The sequence below is a fragment of the Penicillium psychrosexuale genome (genome assembly GCF_028828465.1).
Source record: "Penicillium psychrosexuale strain IBT 29551 chromosome Unknown utg000002l, whole genome shotgun sequence".
In the NCBI taxonomy this organism is placed as follows: Eukaryota; Fungi; Ascomycota; class Eurotiomycetes; order Eurotiales; family Aspergillaceae; genus Penicillium; species Penicillium psychrosexuale.
Window position 1 is genome coordinate 5,444,163 of NW_026643187.1, and position 16,970 is coordinate 5,461,132.

Consider the following 16,970-nt stretch of genomic DNA (forward strand, 5'->3'; position numbering starts at 1 on the left):
GGATGGATACATATGCATACAAAGTACGTTGTACAGCATAGGCTTCCGCAATTTAACCATACGCAATGTTAATAATAGTAGCCTTGGTGGGTATTGATTGCCCAACAAGCCCACTTGAGGCACCGGCACAGGCAACATCATTAATCATAAAGCGTCTAGAACCCGTAGAGGATGAGCAAGCGAGGCAAGACAGTCTCACTAATATTGCCAATATATGAAAGGCATCTCGAATCTCACTAGGACTGTGAGTGGCTACTAGTCAGGTCAATCTCCAGTGGGGGGGGGGAAACGGAGATCCATCGGGGTGCAGCTGCCTAACCCTAAAGGTGGGGAGGGGAGCCGCGACACTTCACAGCTTATTGAAGCCCAAATGCCGCTGGAACCGGCACTTTTTTTTTCACTGGCAAGAGGACCGAGCATACTCGGTACGAGGCACTGTAGATGAATAGCGATAGTGTCTGGACCATCCAATGATCGGCGATATACAATATAAATCTCTGAACCCGCGGTGGCTGGGAATCCGATGAGGCCGCGGGATCAGATCGCGCTGAGGGATCCACTACATGCGGGAATACCTGACCGGGGTTGGCCAACTGAAGATGATTTGAATGACATCATGAGATATATCGCAGCATACACGAGGATATATATACAAAATAGGATTGAGAATGGCACGAGGTGCAAATAGAGAGCGACTTACCTAACCCAGTGGCTTCCTAACTCGGTAGCGGTGGTCGTAGCTTCCCAGTTCCATTGTTTACTCGCATGCAAGGTTTGTGTATCCATGGTATGGATGAATCGCCCCGTCCAGACACCGCCAGGGGTAGGAACCAATCATATCTGAGGATCTGTTACAAACCCCCCAGCCACCTCCAATCCCCGTATAGGACATTCTAAGAGTATGTTTTCTCTTTTCTCCTTCCCCCTCTCCACACTGTAGACATTGACTCTATGGTCTTTTCTGCTCATATTCAATACATCCAGTGATTAGCAACTGGTCACGAAATGTCGAAGATCTCCAAGGTCAACCATGCGGCGGGCATCTTCGCCGACATATCCGTCGATGGCCCCATTATTGGCACATTGGTCGCTATCGTTGACCGAGCGAAGAACCTACCCAACCGGAAGACTATGGGCAAGCAGAATCCCTATGCTGCAGCACGACTAGGCAAGGAGGCAAAGAAGACACAAACAGACTTGCGAGGTGGACAAACTCCTCGATGGTAAGCATTGAGCCTGATAGATGTACAAATGGAAGATAAGCTTACCTGCCTAGGGACTCGGAACTCCGATTTACCGTACACGAATCACCCGACTACTTCAAATTGAAGGTCTCCGTGTTCAATGACGATAAGAAGACCGACCTGATCGGTGAAACCTGGGTGGATTTACAAAGCTTGATCATTCCGGGTGGAAGCCAGAATGATCACTGGCACCCACTTCAATACCGTGGGAAATATGCCGGGGATATCCGGATTGAAATGACCTACTACGATACGAGACAACAAGATGAGGTTCTCATTGGACGCCGACAAGAAGCCGCCGACCGGGTCCAAGGCAAGGTCCCTAGTACTCCAGGCAGCACGGGCTTGTCTGGCCCCCGGCAATTGAAAGATGTCAAACGACGACCCTTACCCAGTGGTCCTTCAGGGGCTCCGGCGAGACCACCTGTGGAACAAGCTCACTCTCCACCTCCACTTCAACAACCGGTCCCGTCGAGACCCGCCATTCCTGAGCATTCAAACATCGCATCTAGTGCTCCGGAAAGCACATATGCCCCGAGATATTCAGAGCCTGCTTACGATGCATCAACATATCATGCCCCTTCTCCTGTGCCGCCTCCCTCCCGGGGTGGGTATGAGAGCGATAGCCACGCTCAAGGATGGGACACTGCATCTGTTGCTCCTCTCCGCCGAAAAATCACCCATGAAATGCCTTACGCTTCCAATGAAGTTATGGAAAATACATATGATCCGCGTATGCTACAGCAGCAGCAGCAGGAACAGGAACAGCAGCAATTTCAACTGCAACAACAACAGCTGCATCAACAACAGCTGCATCAACAACAACTGCAGCAACAACAACAGCTGCAACAACAACAGCTGCATCAACAACAACTGCAACAGCAGCAGCAACAGCAACAGCAACAGCAACAGCAACTACGGAATCGTTCCGAGTATGATCGGCCACCTTCGAGAGACTATCGCCTCACCAGGCAAAGCCAGTACGAGGCAGATCCCTATGAGGAAGTTTCATACCTTTCCTCTCAAGACTACTCTCAAATAGAGCAACCGCGATACAATCCAGACCCTATGTCATATGGGGCAACGCATCCACACGATGTGTCAGGTTCAGAGTTCATGTCTTCCTTTTTAGGATCTGTGGATGAACCGAGATACCATCCAAGATCTCGCCCTCTACAAATCACGGCTCATGGTCATGATTGGCACCCAGAGTATGCTGGAATGCAACCACGAGTAGAGGATGAAGATGATAACGGACCGCCCCCTCCTCCACCGGCACATCGGTCACGAAGGCACTCTCAACTGCCCACCCCGCAATCATCACCCCACTCGTATGCAGCCTATACACCCCAGTCCACACCTCGATCCTCGGTTCCCAATCTACCATCAAGCATGCCTACCTCGTCCCACCACGATCGCTATGAGGAGCCTTCTATGATGGGGAACTCTCCCGCAATGCCCGCAAGCCTCGTTGCAGGTCATGAAGTGGAAGACCCATCTGAGAAAGCAGCATTTGAGCGATCAGTCCGCAGACGCAGCACGCAATGGGACGATGAGATGATGATCTCCCAGTCGCCTGTACTAGCTCCTGTATCAGTACCCGTTCACTACGATGCTCCTGTCTACAGTCTGCGAACGTCCCCCAACCCTATCGAACAAAGGCCCACTTCTAGCAGAGGTGGATCTGTCAGCTCTGATATGCGGGCTGTGACTCGGAAGTCCGTCAGTCCGCGGCCCTCTACTTCAGACGTCGGTGGTGGCTCTTCAGTCCCTTTCTCTCCGGACTCCTACATCTCTCTAAACCCGAATGCCTCTCACAATACCAACCGAGATCCTTCCCCGGCATACAACACGCCTTTGCAAGCTAGAGATGCTGTGATACGTGGAAAGACTGAACCCCGTCGAGACGGAGATCACCCAATCATAGGAGATGATGGTCGGGAGATTGACCCCTCCGACCATCTTCCCACTGATACATGGGCACCCGAACCAGAAAGGAAGAACCGCAAGCCTGAGGTCATCATCCGCTTCAAAAACTCGCCCCGGCCAACTTCTAGAGGCAATGACGCTCCCCCACCACGCAGCACAGGCCAGCCACGCGTAGCATTCAAAACTGAGAACAACACCTATGCACCAGATCGCCCAGTCAAGTTCACACCCCCCAAGTGCACGCAAATCCAGGGTCAATGGTTCGAGCTCCACCTCGGCCGGACTATGCGCGTGAACGCTCTGACAGCTACGCGCGAAGTCGGGCCTACAGCGCGACCACTTCGGTTGGCCGGCCGCGCTCTTCCCGGGGCTCTGTTTCTCCGAATCCAGGGTCTCGTAAGCCACTGTATGACTACAGCCCAGGTCCCCCGATTCCAAGCAAGGTGCCAATCACGGGGGGAGCTCCAAGCTATCCCGTCATGTCTGGCAATACAAACGGAAATGACCGCATGGATGCCCTCAGTCTAGAGCTGAGTACGATTGACATTGGCTCTGCTGCCTGCAACCCTGGCCGGGGGGCTGTTCGAAAATACGTCCCAAGACAGCCAGCGTCAATCGGCTACGCTAGGTAAAATGATTTGCTTTTTACATTTATGCATGATTTATGTACTGCTATGTTTCTTTGGGGTCCTTGGTGTGGTTGGTGTATCTCTCTGGTCCGTTTCGATTCTTGTTTTCAGACTGCATTTCTCTGGCGTTATGGACCTGATCTACGGGGAAATGGGGCTTGATCATGTACACCATAACGGGAATAACCAAGCTTGGAATGATATCGTAAAGTGACATCTTGACTCTTACTAGATGAGTGTTTCCGTAGATCGAAGAGTATGTTGACAAGTCATTGATGTAGTTAGTTGCTCGATGGTCTGACAGTAGCCCTCGGTGTTACCTATATAAGTCTTCTTGATATCCTGGATTCTACAGTGATTATATTCCCTGTTAGCTCGAGCTGCCTGTGGTCGTCTCTTGGCAAATTCTGTCTTGTATGGAGACATCATGCTCAGGTCGTGCCAACCTCATTACCTGAATAGATGATCATGTCTCTCTAGATATAAATACCGTCATACCCAATAAATCGATCCTAGAGACTAGGTTGTTCCAATTGCTACTGGCTACTAACCAGCACACAAATAAAAAAAAAAAACCATCTGAACTCGACCCAAGGCAAACGCTGTAGGAAAGTTCCTGCAAAGTTATAAAGCCCCATCTTATTACAGCTCTCCTCTTCCTCCTCTATCCTATCCTCGCACCCTGCTTTCCTTTTCATTTTGGCCCAACACTTGGACCCTTCCACATTATCAGACAGCTTTGCTATCAAAAGCCATCAGGTAGTGCGTCCCTCATCAAGAACGTACTTCCCATCTCCCTTCGTCCTTGTCTTGTCTTGTTTAGCATATCCACAGCCATGCAAGGTCAGGGCTCTGACGTCCGAGGCCATCAAGGCCACCTCCCTGAGGAGAACGTGAAAATGTATGTATCCTCTCAATCTATTCGGTTTTTATGCGTTGGAAGACCTACGCGTCCTTCCTTTGTGGCTTGTTGACGTGCACGTCTTTTGATTTTGTCTTGGGATCGCTTTGCTAACCTATAGAGCTCAGACCTAGCAACAATGTCCACATCGACCAAGATGCTTTGACGTGAGTATATGATATATCCCCTGGCTTCGCTGTGTGCCTAGCATCCAAGCCTATTCTATCTGGTGTCACACCTTTAGCTTTGGTCTTTTGCTAGTCCTTTGCCTTGCTGTTACTTGTCCATCTACGAACAGTGCTATGTGATACAATCCCATCTGGGATGTTGGAAGCATCGTGTTCTATGAAGATTTCAGCTAAACAAAGTATTAGTCCTGACAGTCCCACTCATACAATCCACCAAGAGAACCGAGCGCTGTCGCTACTTCTCTCTCCTCCCCCCAGTTCACCATTGATACCTCTGGGCACAATCGATTCCGCACCCATCCAATACAGCCCAGGATATGCGGCTGGTCCCCAGTTCACCAGCACGAATGGATCATACCGTGTTTATAATCCAATTCGGGGAGCGGAGCTCAGAAGTGCGGCTGATCTTGCCAACCCATTCAGAGACAGACTGGATCAAGGTGGCCAGGTGCGAGACCATGAAAGGGCTCGCAGTAGAAGCCCTTACACCTCGATTCAGCCCAATGGGCATCTTGAATCCCAGGATCTACCAACAGGGCCAGCGAGGGGATTCAATCACTATCCTCGGGAGGTGTATGTCCCGCCTGGCATCAATGACCTGATGCCTCTGAATCTGCCTAGCTCTTCTCCGACACTGTTCCCGGGCGACACCCATAGTGGTGGTCGTGATCTTGCTTTGAGCCTCCCAGGGGACTCTCTGGGACAGAGTTACCATCTCAATGATGGCAATTGGTATGGATACCCCCAGGAGCAACAGCAACAACAGGTGCAAGGGCCCGAAAGACCCCCGCTCGCCAAGCAAGAGGAGGAGGACCTCGACGACAACTACGAGGACCATTTGTGTGAATTTGCTGCACCATGCCGAATGCATCCCTCGCCTGATGGAATGCACTACCGAAAGGTAGTATCGCATGTCTTCGGCAGAAACAAGGCCGTCACCAAGCTGTTTCCACTCGGAGTTTGGGTCCACTACTGCCGGAAGCATTACCAGCGTGCCCGGTATCGCGCAGATCAGTGGCCTTTCACACAGTGTGACCTCCTGCTTGAGTCACTGACCCGCATGGAGAGCTGGGATGGAGTGGAGAGCTTCGAGCTCATCCTTCGCCGACGAGAGCAAATGCGTGTCGGGCGTGAAGCTGAAGGCACAACCACCACTGAGACCTCCAAGCAGAAAGAGGTCACTCCCTCCGGCAAGGCCCAAGATCAGGGCACCAAGTCTTCGGCTGTTGTCACCCGTCCAGGCCGTAGACACCCAACTGCCATCATCGCCCCTGTCCCAGACTGGCTTCGGCAACACGTTGGCCATGGCAAGACCTTCCAGGAAATCCGCCAGATCATCGAAATGGTGCGCAGCCACATGGTCCGGCTGCGAAACCAGGAAAGAGCGCAACAGCAGCTCAACAACGTTCCCAAGTCCCCAGGCAAATCAGGAAGCCTTCGTCGAGGTGCATCCTCGAGCATCCGAAAGGGACGTACCGCAAAGGGCCGAGACCCCCTCCCCCTGCGTTCTAGCACGGTTCGATTTCCCGACGTCGAAATCCTCCCCCATTTCAAGCCCTGGGTGAAGGAGGCTGCTCTGCGGCAGCGGTCTGCCACAAACGGCCCCATGAACATGAAAATGAACGAGCCCGAGATCAAGGACGAGTCGGAGCAGAGAATCCCTAGTGGACATATCCTTGGAGAAATCCAGGATAACCGGGACACCAATGCTGCTGGATCCAGCCAGGCCTCAAACGGTGACTTTGCAGCTACAACAGCGCAGCACCGTGAGGGCCGCCTCGAGTCTGATTCTGCTGTTTCTGCTGTTGACACCGCTGGGGTCAATCTCTTGCAGGTGCAGCCTCACATCGGCAGGGCTGGGACCAACCGTGGCCAGTCTGAGAGCCAGCGCCGCCGCAGCGAGCGGGTCTATATCAAGGCCCTAGATCGTGTCCCTGGCCAGAGCTTGAACAAGAAGACCATCAAGGAGGATGAGGAGGAGGAGGAGGAGGCGGAGAATGACATGTAGTCTTCCATTGGAATCGGCAATTTGGGTTGTGACTCGTGAGGATCGCTCATATCTGAGCTCATGTGTCCGGGTTCTATTGATGTCAAATAAAGGAAAAGGATCAGGTTATTAACGGATGATGCTCCGCCGGAATGTTGCAGAAGTCGAGTTGATTAGAGTGCCGAAGAGACTTTAAGTATGCTCTGTGATCGCGCGTTTCGCGGGAATATCGCGGACGAATTTAATTTTCGAAATAATGAAGCGGCGGTGATAGAAATTTGATGTAAGAGAAGTTGAAATCTGAAGGAAATGTGAGAAGATATATTTCCGTGCACAGCAAACAATTAAATTCAATCCCATTGCGTTGAGGTCTGATCAATAATTGCCTGGTCATGTAGTTGTCTTTATTAATTCTAAGTTGGCAAACACCATATACAATATAGGATTATGTCTGACAGTTGAAGGCTATTTCAACGACATTCGGAATTTGAGATCTCAAATCCCATTTCAGCTTCATCAGAGACTACCGAGATACATATTGATGCACTCATAAGCAGTGAAAATCTAATTGAACGAATATTTGCGTGCGAAAGAAAAAAAAAAGACAAGTAAGAAGAAGATCCAGGACACATACTCCGTACAATGTAGACAACCGCAACAATACGACACGCTTGCTAAAGACACCGAAATGCAAGGAACGAAAAAGTCCCTATACAACCACCCAAGTAATATGAATCAAAAAAGAAATTAATGTAAGATAATTATCATGGTAGTTTTTGTATGAAAAAAATGCCAAATTCAGGTCTCTAAACAGACTGGTCTAGCTTGCCACAGCCAGCTGGGCGACGAGATCAGACGCCACATCAAGGAAGGGGTAAGGGCTGGTCACTTCCTTCTCCTTGTTCTTGAGGCGTCTGCTGATGGGATGCCATTCGGTTTCGCCATGAGCGCGGATCACGTTCTGGTAGCCATCGCATTTGAAGTCGACCATGTAGTTGTTCTCTTCGAGTTGGTAGAGCTGTATGTCGAGGAAGACCCAGACACCGTAGGTGATCTTCTGGAGTCCGCTTGGTACATTGACCGAGGAGGCCCCGCTAGCGCTTTCGGGGACGGAGGACTGGGGTTCTCTGCCCCTGTCTTCTGTTGGAGCAGAGATTCCCGAGATGTTGAAACGGCGGCGCAGTTCCTCGAGATCACTGCGGCTACTGTAAGCACTGGTGGTGTCTCCAGGAGGGTTGATGCCTTCTTTCAGCAGGCGTGCACGGATAAACCATGGGTCCTTGGGAATGTAGTAGTCGGATGGGAGGTCGGGGTATTTGCTCTGCAAGGGTTTGGGCTTATCAGGGGAGGGGGTCGCATCGGGACCAATATTAGTGCCTAGAGAATATAAGAATCGGCTCAAAATGGGTAATGGGTGGAAACATACCTGATTCCACGGGTTGAATATCCCACAATCCACCCTGGGCAGCAATTGCCCGGTACAGATACAGCATGGCTTCATATGGCTGGTTTCGGGACCGAATACCAAACTGCCATTTACGGCTCCGTTTGGGCTGTTTTTCTAGGGGTTGACCGGTTGGCGGCTCGAATCGCAACTTGTCCAAGTCGACGACACTGCGTGAGTGGGGCTTCAATGCACGGGCTGTGGCAGCCTGTTCTTCGGGAGACATGTCCCGGTAGGCAGATCCCTGTCCCTCTGGGTCAAGCTTGATGGCCTCTTGGCGACGCTGCTCGAGCATTTGGTTGCGAGCTCTTTTATCGCGATCACGTTGTTCCATGAGTTGGTCGTGAACGTACGGCAAGCTAGTAGGGAGGATTCGGACGTGGCTAACGCGGAGTTCGTCCTCGTCTGATTGCTGTGGATCTTCCGAGGCCCTACGGCGCGGTGCACTAGCGGTCCTGTCCATGGTGGGAGCAGGGGTCCCTTGATGACGAGGCGCAGGAGTCCGATCCGCAGATGAAGGCGCAGCTCCTTTCTGGGCATTTTGAGCTAACAAATTATCATCCGAGGGTGCTATCGTCGTTAGCAGAGGTAGGTTAATTTAGTAGATCAAGACTTACAATTAGTTTGCATCATCTCATTCTCAACAACGATGGAGAAGGCATCCTTGATCGCGCTGGGTTCCGCTTGTCTCAATGCCTCTTCGATATCTTCTCGGCCATACCCCATGCTTCGTTCGAGCTTGGAAACTGCAATTCGATGGATTTTGCTCTGGACTGATATAGGCTTTGCTATGTCAAGCCTCGCAGAATCAACCTTCTTCGGGTCCACCCCTGGGGCGATGAATTCCTCTCGTGGTGGTTCCAGGTACTTGGGGAGATTTTTCTTAAACCATGGGTCCTCTCTGATCTCAGGAATTGTAATGCGGTGGACGGGATGAACTTGAAGCATTGCCCGGATCAAACGAGCTGCCCCGGATGAAACATATCCAGGTATGTGGAAGGTGCCCGCTGCAATCTTCTTGAAAAGGGCTGGAATGTAGTCATCATCGAAAGGCAAACGGCCCACCAACAACACATACAGAATGACACCACAACTCCACACATCGACCTCGGGACCGGCATAGAGTTTTCCAGAGATGACCTCTGGCGCAGCGTAGTTCGGGCTACCGCAGCTGGTCTTCAGGAAGTTGCCATCCGTCATGATATTACTCAAACCGAAATCCGCAATCTTAACGTTCTTCTGGTTGTCGATGAGCAGGTTCTCGGGCTTCAAGTCACGGTGTACAATCTTGTGTCGGTGGCAGTATTCCACAGCACAGATAATTTGCTGGAAGAATTTCCGGGCTTCATCGTCGCCGCATCTGCCCTTCCTCACGAGATAATCGAACAACTCTCGCTCTGCGTACTCCAGCACCATCACAATATCGGTCTTGGTCGCAATCACCGTATACCTAAATCATTGGTCAGCCAACTGAAATCCCAATTTCAATGTGGATTGAAATTGTACAATTTGATGATGTGTGGGTGTCGTAGCAATTGCAAGTACTGGATTTCTCGCTCCACGCGCCCAACCATATCTCTGGAGAGTAGTTTGCGTCGTGAGATGATCTTCAGAGCAACTTGACGTCCAGTTGGCTGGTGAATGGCGAGCTTCACCTTGCCAAAGGAACCCTCGCCCAAGACCCGTATAGTCTGGTACTGGTCGAGGCGTTGCATGTCTCGGGTAGTCGACGGTGACTGCAATGGGTCCTCGATCTTGCTGGTCGGCCTCGAGGGCGCGGGCATGGCCATGGCGGAGGGGTTGGAGGGGGAGGTCTCGCACGTTCACGCGGACGATCACGGTCGGATGGGAGGGGAATAGCGAGGTCTTCCTCGTCGAATGCAGCGGCCATGGTCGGGAATAATGCCAACGTGACGTGATTGATTTTCCAGACGATTCAGCGGTCGGGACTGCTGACTGTGCAGACCGTTCAGTGCTCGGGAGGTTTTTCTCTCTAATTTTTCTCTCCAAACATTTGCCAGGCGCCAATCAATTGATCAGTCTCGACCCTCCCCACAATAGAACCGAATGTGGAGCTGGGCAGCTGTTGTCGGGTGGGGGATGGAGGGGTAAATTTGCTTGTCAGGGGTTGAAGAAGTGAAGAAACCAAAATGGACTGAAGTTTTGGATGAGGTTGAGTGATTAAGCCAATATTAAATAGGAAGATCAATGAGATCTGGGGAGCCACTTGGGCATGATTTTCAATCAACCTCGTTTGTGGACATTGATGGAGTTCTAGACCTTACCTAAGCTAGTTCTGGGGCACATCACCTATTGTCCACTGTGATATCTACATTTGCAGGACATGTTAGCAAGGAAACCCGTTATGATGGGTAACATATAGAGTCTATATATCAAGAGACTTCTTTTCAATTACTACTATACTCTGAATATTCACCTTGACGTCCTATGTTATATATCAGCCAAGCTTTGTCGGTCAAGTTTCAACACAGCAGCTCCTTTTTATATCCTTATGCCAGCCCTAATGCAATGCATATGATCCTAGCTCAAAGGTTGGTCTGTGTCTCCGCAGACTAACAACTAACTAGAGCTAGTTAACAAATACAACATAAAGCTTCTTGTCTTTTTATTTTTTTAAAGAGATTTCGCCGAAGCGATCCGAGAAAATCTGTGTCATAGGCAGTGGGTCAACAATACCCTTAAAGAACTGTGGCTGAAAGTCAATTGATCGAGATTGTTCATTATTTACACATTTCCAGTGGTAGAATAATGCATTTCGTCTACTGACTTCGGTATTAAGTTGACTATGTATGCGGGTTCGTGGATATAATGTGCCGGCTATATTATCCAGTGCACTAAAGGTACAAATGCAGTCGGGCTATGCAACACAGCCACTGAATCTTAGGCAATTCAGACAAGAGATATAACCTCTTCCTGCGCATTTTAGAGAGTGGAGCCTTGAAAATAATGTACATTGTATCCATCTATCCGTCGAAATTATATAAAGAGACCAACCTGGAAGATGAATGGAATTTTCTTCCCGTAAAAGAGACTTGGATGGTACCTAGAGCTTCATAGTAAATTGTATGGATGAGGAAGTACCCCGGGAGTACGTGCATTGAGTCATATTGCGGCTTAGAGCGATCAAGCGGGGTGTCGGGGTCCCAAAGCGGATTAGCGTCGAGTCGGGGACCTCGAAAGGGAATGGCGGACTGGGAGATCGGAGCATACATAGAATCAACCGCTACCTTAGCTCCTAGGTTCCTTCACCTTCCCCGGAAGCCATACAGAGTTACCGTTCCTTTCGTCTTCTTTACGATATCCTCGATATCTTAGTGTCCTACTGCCTCAGGGTCCTTAGACGTGGCCTGACTAAAACGGCACTCTCTCTTTGACTTTTCCCTTTTCATACAAAATAGATACCCTTGGTGATACCCACTCTACGTTTTCTTTTCCAATGGCTTTCGTTGCGGATCAATTCTTCTCTGAGATGGATGCGACAATCTCCAATGAATGGGTTGACTTCGATCAATTCCTCGATCTCCCTTCAGCCTACGATGACCAGTCAACCGCTACTACCGTCTCACCTCAAGACCTAGCTCTGCCCTACGAGGCAGATGGGATCTTCACCTCCCCATCTGATTTCATGCAATCCTCCTTCGACATGACCAACTGTGATTTCCCACAAGAAGAGTTCATGGGAATGGATGGATGTTTCATGCAGGACCCAGCTGTTCCTTTGTTCGATGATGCTTCGTTCTTGGCGTACAACCCATACGACAGCAGCAACACATTCCGGAACCTGGTGGAGGCACAGGCTGCCGCTGACCCGCGTGTTGGTTCTATCAAGGAGAAGCGCCGCGAGGCAGGGATTGCACTACACTTGCAGCGCCTTTGTGATGACACTGCTCTTGACTTAGATATGTCCTCCGACTCTAACACCAGCTTCTCATCCCCAAGCTGGTCAGAATACGTTCGCGGGAGCATCTCTCCACGCCCTAGCCCGGAGACCACATCGGTCTCCGAGGCACCCCTCCAGGAGGCATGGAGATGATTCTCGACTTGAACATGAACGCCGCAGCCAATGTGCCTAGGAAACAGAAACCTCGCTCCCAGGCACAGAAGGAGAACTACATCAAGGCTCGGAAGTACGGTGCTTGCGAGAAGCATAAAAAGCAGCATAAGCGAGTACGTTTCCCATTCACATTAACCATTTGATCACCCTAACGTTCGAGTAGTGCAACTGTCTGGAGAAGGCTGCCGCTCGTGCCAGTGATGTTCCGATGAACGCCGCACTCCAACCACGGCCGAGGCAAACGACGCCCCAAGTCCCGACCTCAGAGTCACGGTACTCGGACTCGCCGGGTCACCACTCATTCAACCCAGCTCAACCGCTTCCCACCATTAAGGCGATCAGGAAACCAACAGGCTGCACATATGGGGTCGATCCATCTATGGGACTACCTGTCGCAGTACCCACCACCAAGCAGAATATCAGGACGAAGACTCAAAAGAGTACGCCGCCTGGACACGATATTGTTCTGCTATCTGGCAAGCTCAATTCAAATTCCAATTGCACGTTGAATCAAGACAACGTTCTACCATCGAGCCGAAACGCCGCGAAGGGTCATTGTGCCGGACACGACGTACTCCTATCTGGCAAGAACATCCCAAACAACTCATGCGCGGGACACGAGCGACTCGTCACCCAAGAGAAGATCTCCAAGAGCACAGCAAGTGGACAGCCCCACAATACATGCAGTTCAAATTCACCTCGGCCGGCCCACGCAGCTGGGGTGTCATCCGGCAGTTCCAGCTTGCGCTGGTGCGTTTCGACCTCGCCGGTTGGTGTTGCATGGTCCGAGAGGACAGTCAAGACGTCCTCGGCGAACCATTCAACTGCTTGCGACGGTCGCACTCCAGGCTTGGATGTACACCGAACAAGGTCCACTCCCACGATGGCAAGGTCCATGGTGCCAGGTACTGTTGCTGGCAGCCTTGGAATGCGCCATTCCACTTTGCTGCGCAACTCCGGAACCCAGCTACCTGGATCGGATCACAGGGCTTCACAAGGACTTGCCTGGCAACTCTCAACACTGTCTGGTCTCCTACCGGTGCCAAACGATCTATCGGTCTCGCCGTCTCGGCGTGGATCATCAGGTCTTTCTGGAACTGGACGGCCACTCATCAGCGGAGACGGTCTCCGTGTTCGATCCGCTGCTGAAAGGACTCGCCGCCTGCTTACCAGTACTGCCTTGGCATTTTCTGGTGCCTGGCAATCATCACTGTCTTTGGCATCTGGGGTTGAGGGCGTGGTTTACAAAGCTTTGTCTCTATTTGCCCGACATGTTGTGTCTGCGAAGAAGGGCTTATATCTCGGTGGACTGCGGAACGCTTTCGTATAGCTGTTCTGCTGTTCTTCGATGAACGTCACTGGAAGGAACATCTTCCGATAATTGGCTGGCGTTGAACGATACTGAATTGTAAAGGGCATGGGTGATATCTATTGTCACATTCTAGTTAGCTGTCCCTAATGATGAAATCAAGCGAAATTTCATTTGCATTATTTAATCTCCAGCAAACCCTGTATGTTCACAGTAATAATCTTGGAGCCCCAAGTACAATTAGTTATATGTGGTTTCAACAGCAACAACCAAATATATCGCTTCCTTCTTAGAGCTCCTATTGAATCGGTACCAGTATTTATACGCAATCAAAAGTAGTTCAAAATATTGCATGTCTGATGATTATACGGAGTACTATCGAGGTTATTTTCAGAAATGATAGACATCCTTTGCCGTCCCCACCACTTGAGCCTAATCCCGCGCCAGTCCTCTTTCTCTTGTTCCTGACGGTTCAAATCAACACGTATACTTCGCTTCGACTTCAAAACCATGCACTCCCCGCCCCTGTTCCGCTTCACTACAGTGACGGGGTATTTCCTCCAGGATGACCCCGCCACGGACCCCGACACCTTCGACTACGTAAAGAGACCCAAATAATTCTGTCAAAATAATTGTCTGACGATCTAGAAAGGTGAAATCAAACTTCGGCCTCATCGAAAAACAATACGGCGAGCATCTCGGAGTAGAACAGACCGACAGCCAGTGGCAGCGTTTCGACGCCCACATTAAACGCCAGAACGCCAGCAAGAGCAAAAAGCTCAAAGTCCTCTTCCTCGGACGCCACGGCGAGGGCGTCCACAATGTCGCCGAGCGCAAATACGGCAGCAAGAAGTGGGATGTAAGTAACCGAGTATTTCCTCTATAAACCAACCAGACGCCAACCAATCTCTAGGAATACTGGTCTCTCCAAGACGGAGACGAGGACGGCAGCTGGGTCGATGCCCGTCTAACCGAACAGGGAAGATGCCAGGCACAAGTCGCACACGCAGCCTGGGAGCAGCAGATCAAGGCCGGCATCCCGTCACCGGAATCTTACTACGTGAGCCCCCTGAACCGGTGTCTTGAAACCGCGCAGATTACGTTCCAGCGGCTTGCGATCCCTGGCACGGATCCTTTTAAGCCGACTATCAAAGAGGTGTGTCTGTTTGATCCCTACTACGGAGCGTACAATGTCTAACGAGACTAGCTACTCCGTGAGACGATGGGTCAGCACACTTGTGACCGTCGCTCGACGGCTTCGGAAATTGCAGACGAGTACCCGGAGTATAGATTTGAAGCGGGGTTCTCTGAGGAAGATAAGTTGTGGGATCGTGAGGTCCGTGAGTCGGATGAGCATCGCACTGAGCGGCTGCGCTGTCTTTTGAATGATATCTTTGCTCATGATGAGAGTACGTATATTTCGTTGACGGCTCATTCGGGTGCCATCACTAGCATTCTGGAGGTTTTGGGCCATCGTCGCTTTGCATTGGCGACTGGTGCGGTGATTCCTGTGCTTGTTTTGGTGGAAAGGGGGGAACCATCGCAGCTGGAGTCGCAATAATTGTAGGGCTCGCATGATCGGAGGGTTGCAACTTTATAACTGACATGGGTGCTGGGGTTGATAAATATTAAGAGCAGAACAGAACAGCCAGTCTCAATGGTTTGGTATCCAAGAAATTGATTCAGTATTGTACATGAGTCGCTTCTACTCAAGAAAGATGAGAGCGACTTCTCACAAATGCAATTGTCGCCTCCAATCGGCTAATGAAAAACCACTGTCCACGCGAAAGATCTAGATATAAATAATACAAACGCCAAAGCATCGATCACCAACTGTAGTACTGGTTCTGCGCAGAGATCTTGCGATCTGGCAGTTGTGTCCAAAGCTGAGCTCTGCGCTCCCGCTGGGCCTTGGCCTCACGGTCTTCCCATTCGCGGATGCGAGTCTTCTCTTCCTTCAACAGGACCGATAGACTTGTAGTGGGGGGACGCATGCGGTTGATCTGACCACGGGCGCGGTGATCCATCTCATATCCGTAAGGACCACGATTGACCCAGGCCTCCTGGATGTAGATATCAGAGGGGTTGGCAATCTTCTGCCGCTCGCCGGTCTTCAGTATGACAGTAATGGGTTTCGTTGGTTCGGAGTCAGAAGCCCCAAGGCCCATACCGGCACGGACGATGGCGACATTCTTTGCGTGTTCCAGGTGTTCCAGCACGTCCTTGGCAGCCTTTTTGTTGCTGAAGCGCATCTGGAGGATGGCTTCGTCGATATTCTTGCCAGCGATTTGGCGGGCGAGAGGACCTAGCTTCTTCAGCGAGGTCTTGATCCAGTGAGATCTGGAGAGCGATTCGCGCTCTGTGCGCTTAATTTGCACCTTTGTCGGTACACGGCCTCGTTTCCGGATCTCGCGGACAGCAATCTTCCTATCCCATCGCAGCTGGGCCCGGGGGTCGGGAGCCAATCCCACTTGCAGGCGACTTAAGTCGCGATCCTCCAACTTTCCGGAGATACCTTCTTTTTGTTCCCCCGTTGCCCTGGATGGCATGGGACCGGATGCTGGTGCGGCAAGGTCGGAGCCGAAGATGGAGGTTGCTAAAGTACCTTCTTCCTTCTTAGGGGCCGAAGGTCGGTGGGTGACTTTGGGTTTTTGGCTGGATCCCCCCGTGAACAAGTTCTTCAAGGAAGAAAACAAACCGGTCGGTTTTTTGCTTTCGCTATCTTTCACGGCGTAACGGATGGCTGTCGAGGTCAATGTTCGGCGAGGGACGAAGGAGACGGTCCGGACAGCTAAAGGTGGTAAGTAAGTCAGTAGGGGAGGTCAAGGATCCAATATATGAGCATAACATACCTGTCCGGACCAATTGCCCTGAGCGATAGACCATTGTGGCTGTTGGGATGTTGTTGTCAGAAGTTCACGTCGGGAAAAAAGGTGAAAGTTCCCTGCACTTGTGGTCTGTGCGGGACACCGGAGCCTGAGGCACCTTAAATTGATCGATCTTCTGAGAATAGCTTCAAGATATGCGACTTGTGACCACACCAGTCGATAGAACAAGAACAGGCTTATCTACAGCTGGAGATGATGTCGTATGTTTGAGGATCAAATTCGAACCTCATTCTCGCGACATTACTGTTTCGTCTTCCCAGCCATCTCCACAGTATCCACTAGGCCTCATCTTTCCCTCTTCCAGTTCTTCTCTCTCTCTTTTCATCTTCCTTCATCCCTCCCTTCACTTTTCAGGCCATCAGCCTGTTGTTTATAT

At 50.8% G+C, this 16,970-nt stretch overlaps 6 protein-coding genes across 6 annotated transcripts; 4 read left to right on the forward strand and 2 right to left on the reverse strand.

Annotated features, from left to right (window-relative positions):
• Positions 1–1,005: 1,005 nt before the first annotated feature.
• On the forward strand, positions 1,006–3,805 carry N7518_003213 (uncharacterized protein; the record flags this gene model as incomplete). Its single annotated transcript, XM_057184140.1, is given in 3 exon segments — positions 1,006–1,223; positions 1,277–3,579; positions 3,597–3,805. The coding sequence occupies 3 exon segments, from the start codon at positions 1,006–1,008 to the stop codon at positions 3,803–3,805; spliced, it is 2,730 nt and encodes a 909-aa protein (XP_057045590.1).
• An 833-nt stretch (positions 3,806–4,638) lies between these two features.
• N7518_003214 (putative pathogenicity factor) lies at positions 4,639–6,899 on the forward strand (the record flags this gene model as incomplete). The annotated part of the gene is made up of 3 exons (XM_057184141.1): positions 4,639–4,703; positions 4,832–4,870; positions 5,078–6,899. 3 exons carry the CDS (start codon positions 4,639–4,641, stop codon positions 6,897–6,899), a joined length of 1,926 nt encoding a protein of 641 aa, XP_057045591.1.
• Positions 6,900–7,698: 799 nt separating this feature from the next.
• On the reverse strand, positions 7,699–10,112 carry N7518_003215 (SNF1 family serine/threonine-protein kinase; the record flags this gene model as incomplete). Its single annotated transcript, XM_057184142.1, has 4 exons — positions 7,699–8,255; positions 8,305–8,892; positions 8,940–9,772; positions 9,829–10,112. 4 exons carry the CDS (start codon positions 10,110–10,112, stop codon positions 7,699–7,701), a joined length of 2,262 nt encoding a protein of 753 aa, XP_057045592.1.
• Positions 10,113–11,779: 1,667 nt separating this feature from the next.
• N7518_003216 (uncharacterized protein) lies at positions 11,780–13,727 on the forward strand (the record flags this gene model as incomplete). The annotated part of the gene is made up of 3 exons (XM_057184143.1): positions 11,780–12,295; positions 12,325–12,510; positions 12,561–13,727. The coding sequence occupies 3 exons, from the start codon at positions 11,780–11,782 to the stop codon at positions 13,725–13,727; spliced, it is 1,869 nt and encodes a 622-aa protein (XP_057045593.1).
• Positions 13,728–14,216: 489 nt separating this feature from the next.
• On the forward strand, positions 14,217–15,267 carry N7518_003217 (histidine phosphatase family protein; the record flags this gene model as incomplete). The annotated part of the gene is made up of 4 exons (XM_057184144.1): positions 14,217–14,306; positions 14,359–14,565; positions 14,620–14,862; positions 14,914–15,267. 4 exons carry the CDS (start codon positions 14,217–14,219, stop codon positions 15,265–15,267), a joined length of 894 nt encoding a protein of 297 aa, XP_057045594.1.
• A 265-nt stretch (positions 15,268–15,532) lies between these two features.
• N7518_003218 (mitochondrial 54S ribosomal protein uL22m) lies at positions 15,533–16,592 on the reverse strand (the record flags this gene model as incomplete). The annotated part of the gene is made up of 2 exons (XM_057184145.1): positions 15,533–16,497; positions 16,559–16,592. The coding sequence occupies 2 exons, from the start codon at positions 16,590–16,592 to the stop codon at positions 15,533–15,535; spliced, it is 999 nt and encodes a 332-aa protein (XP_057045595.1).
• Positions 16,593–16,970: the final 378 nt, after the last annotated feature.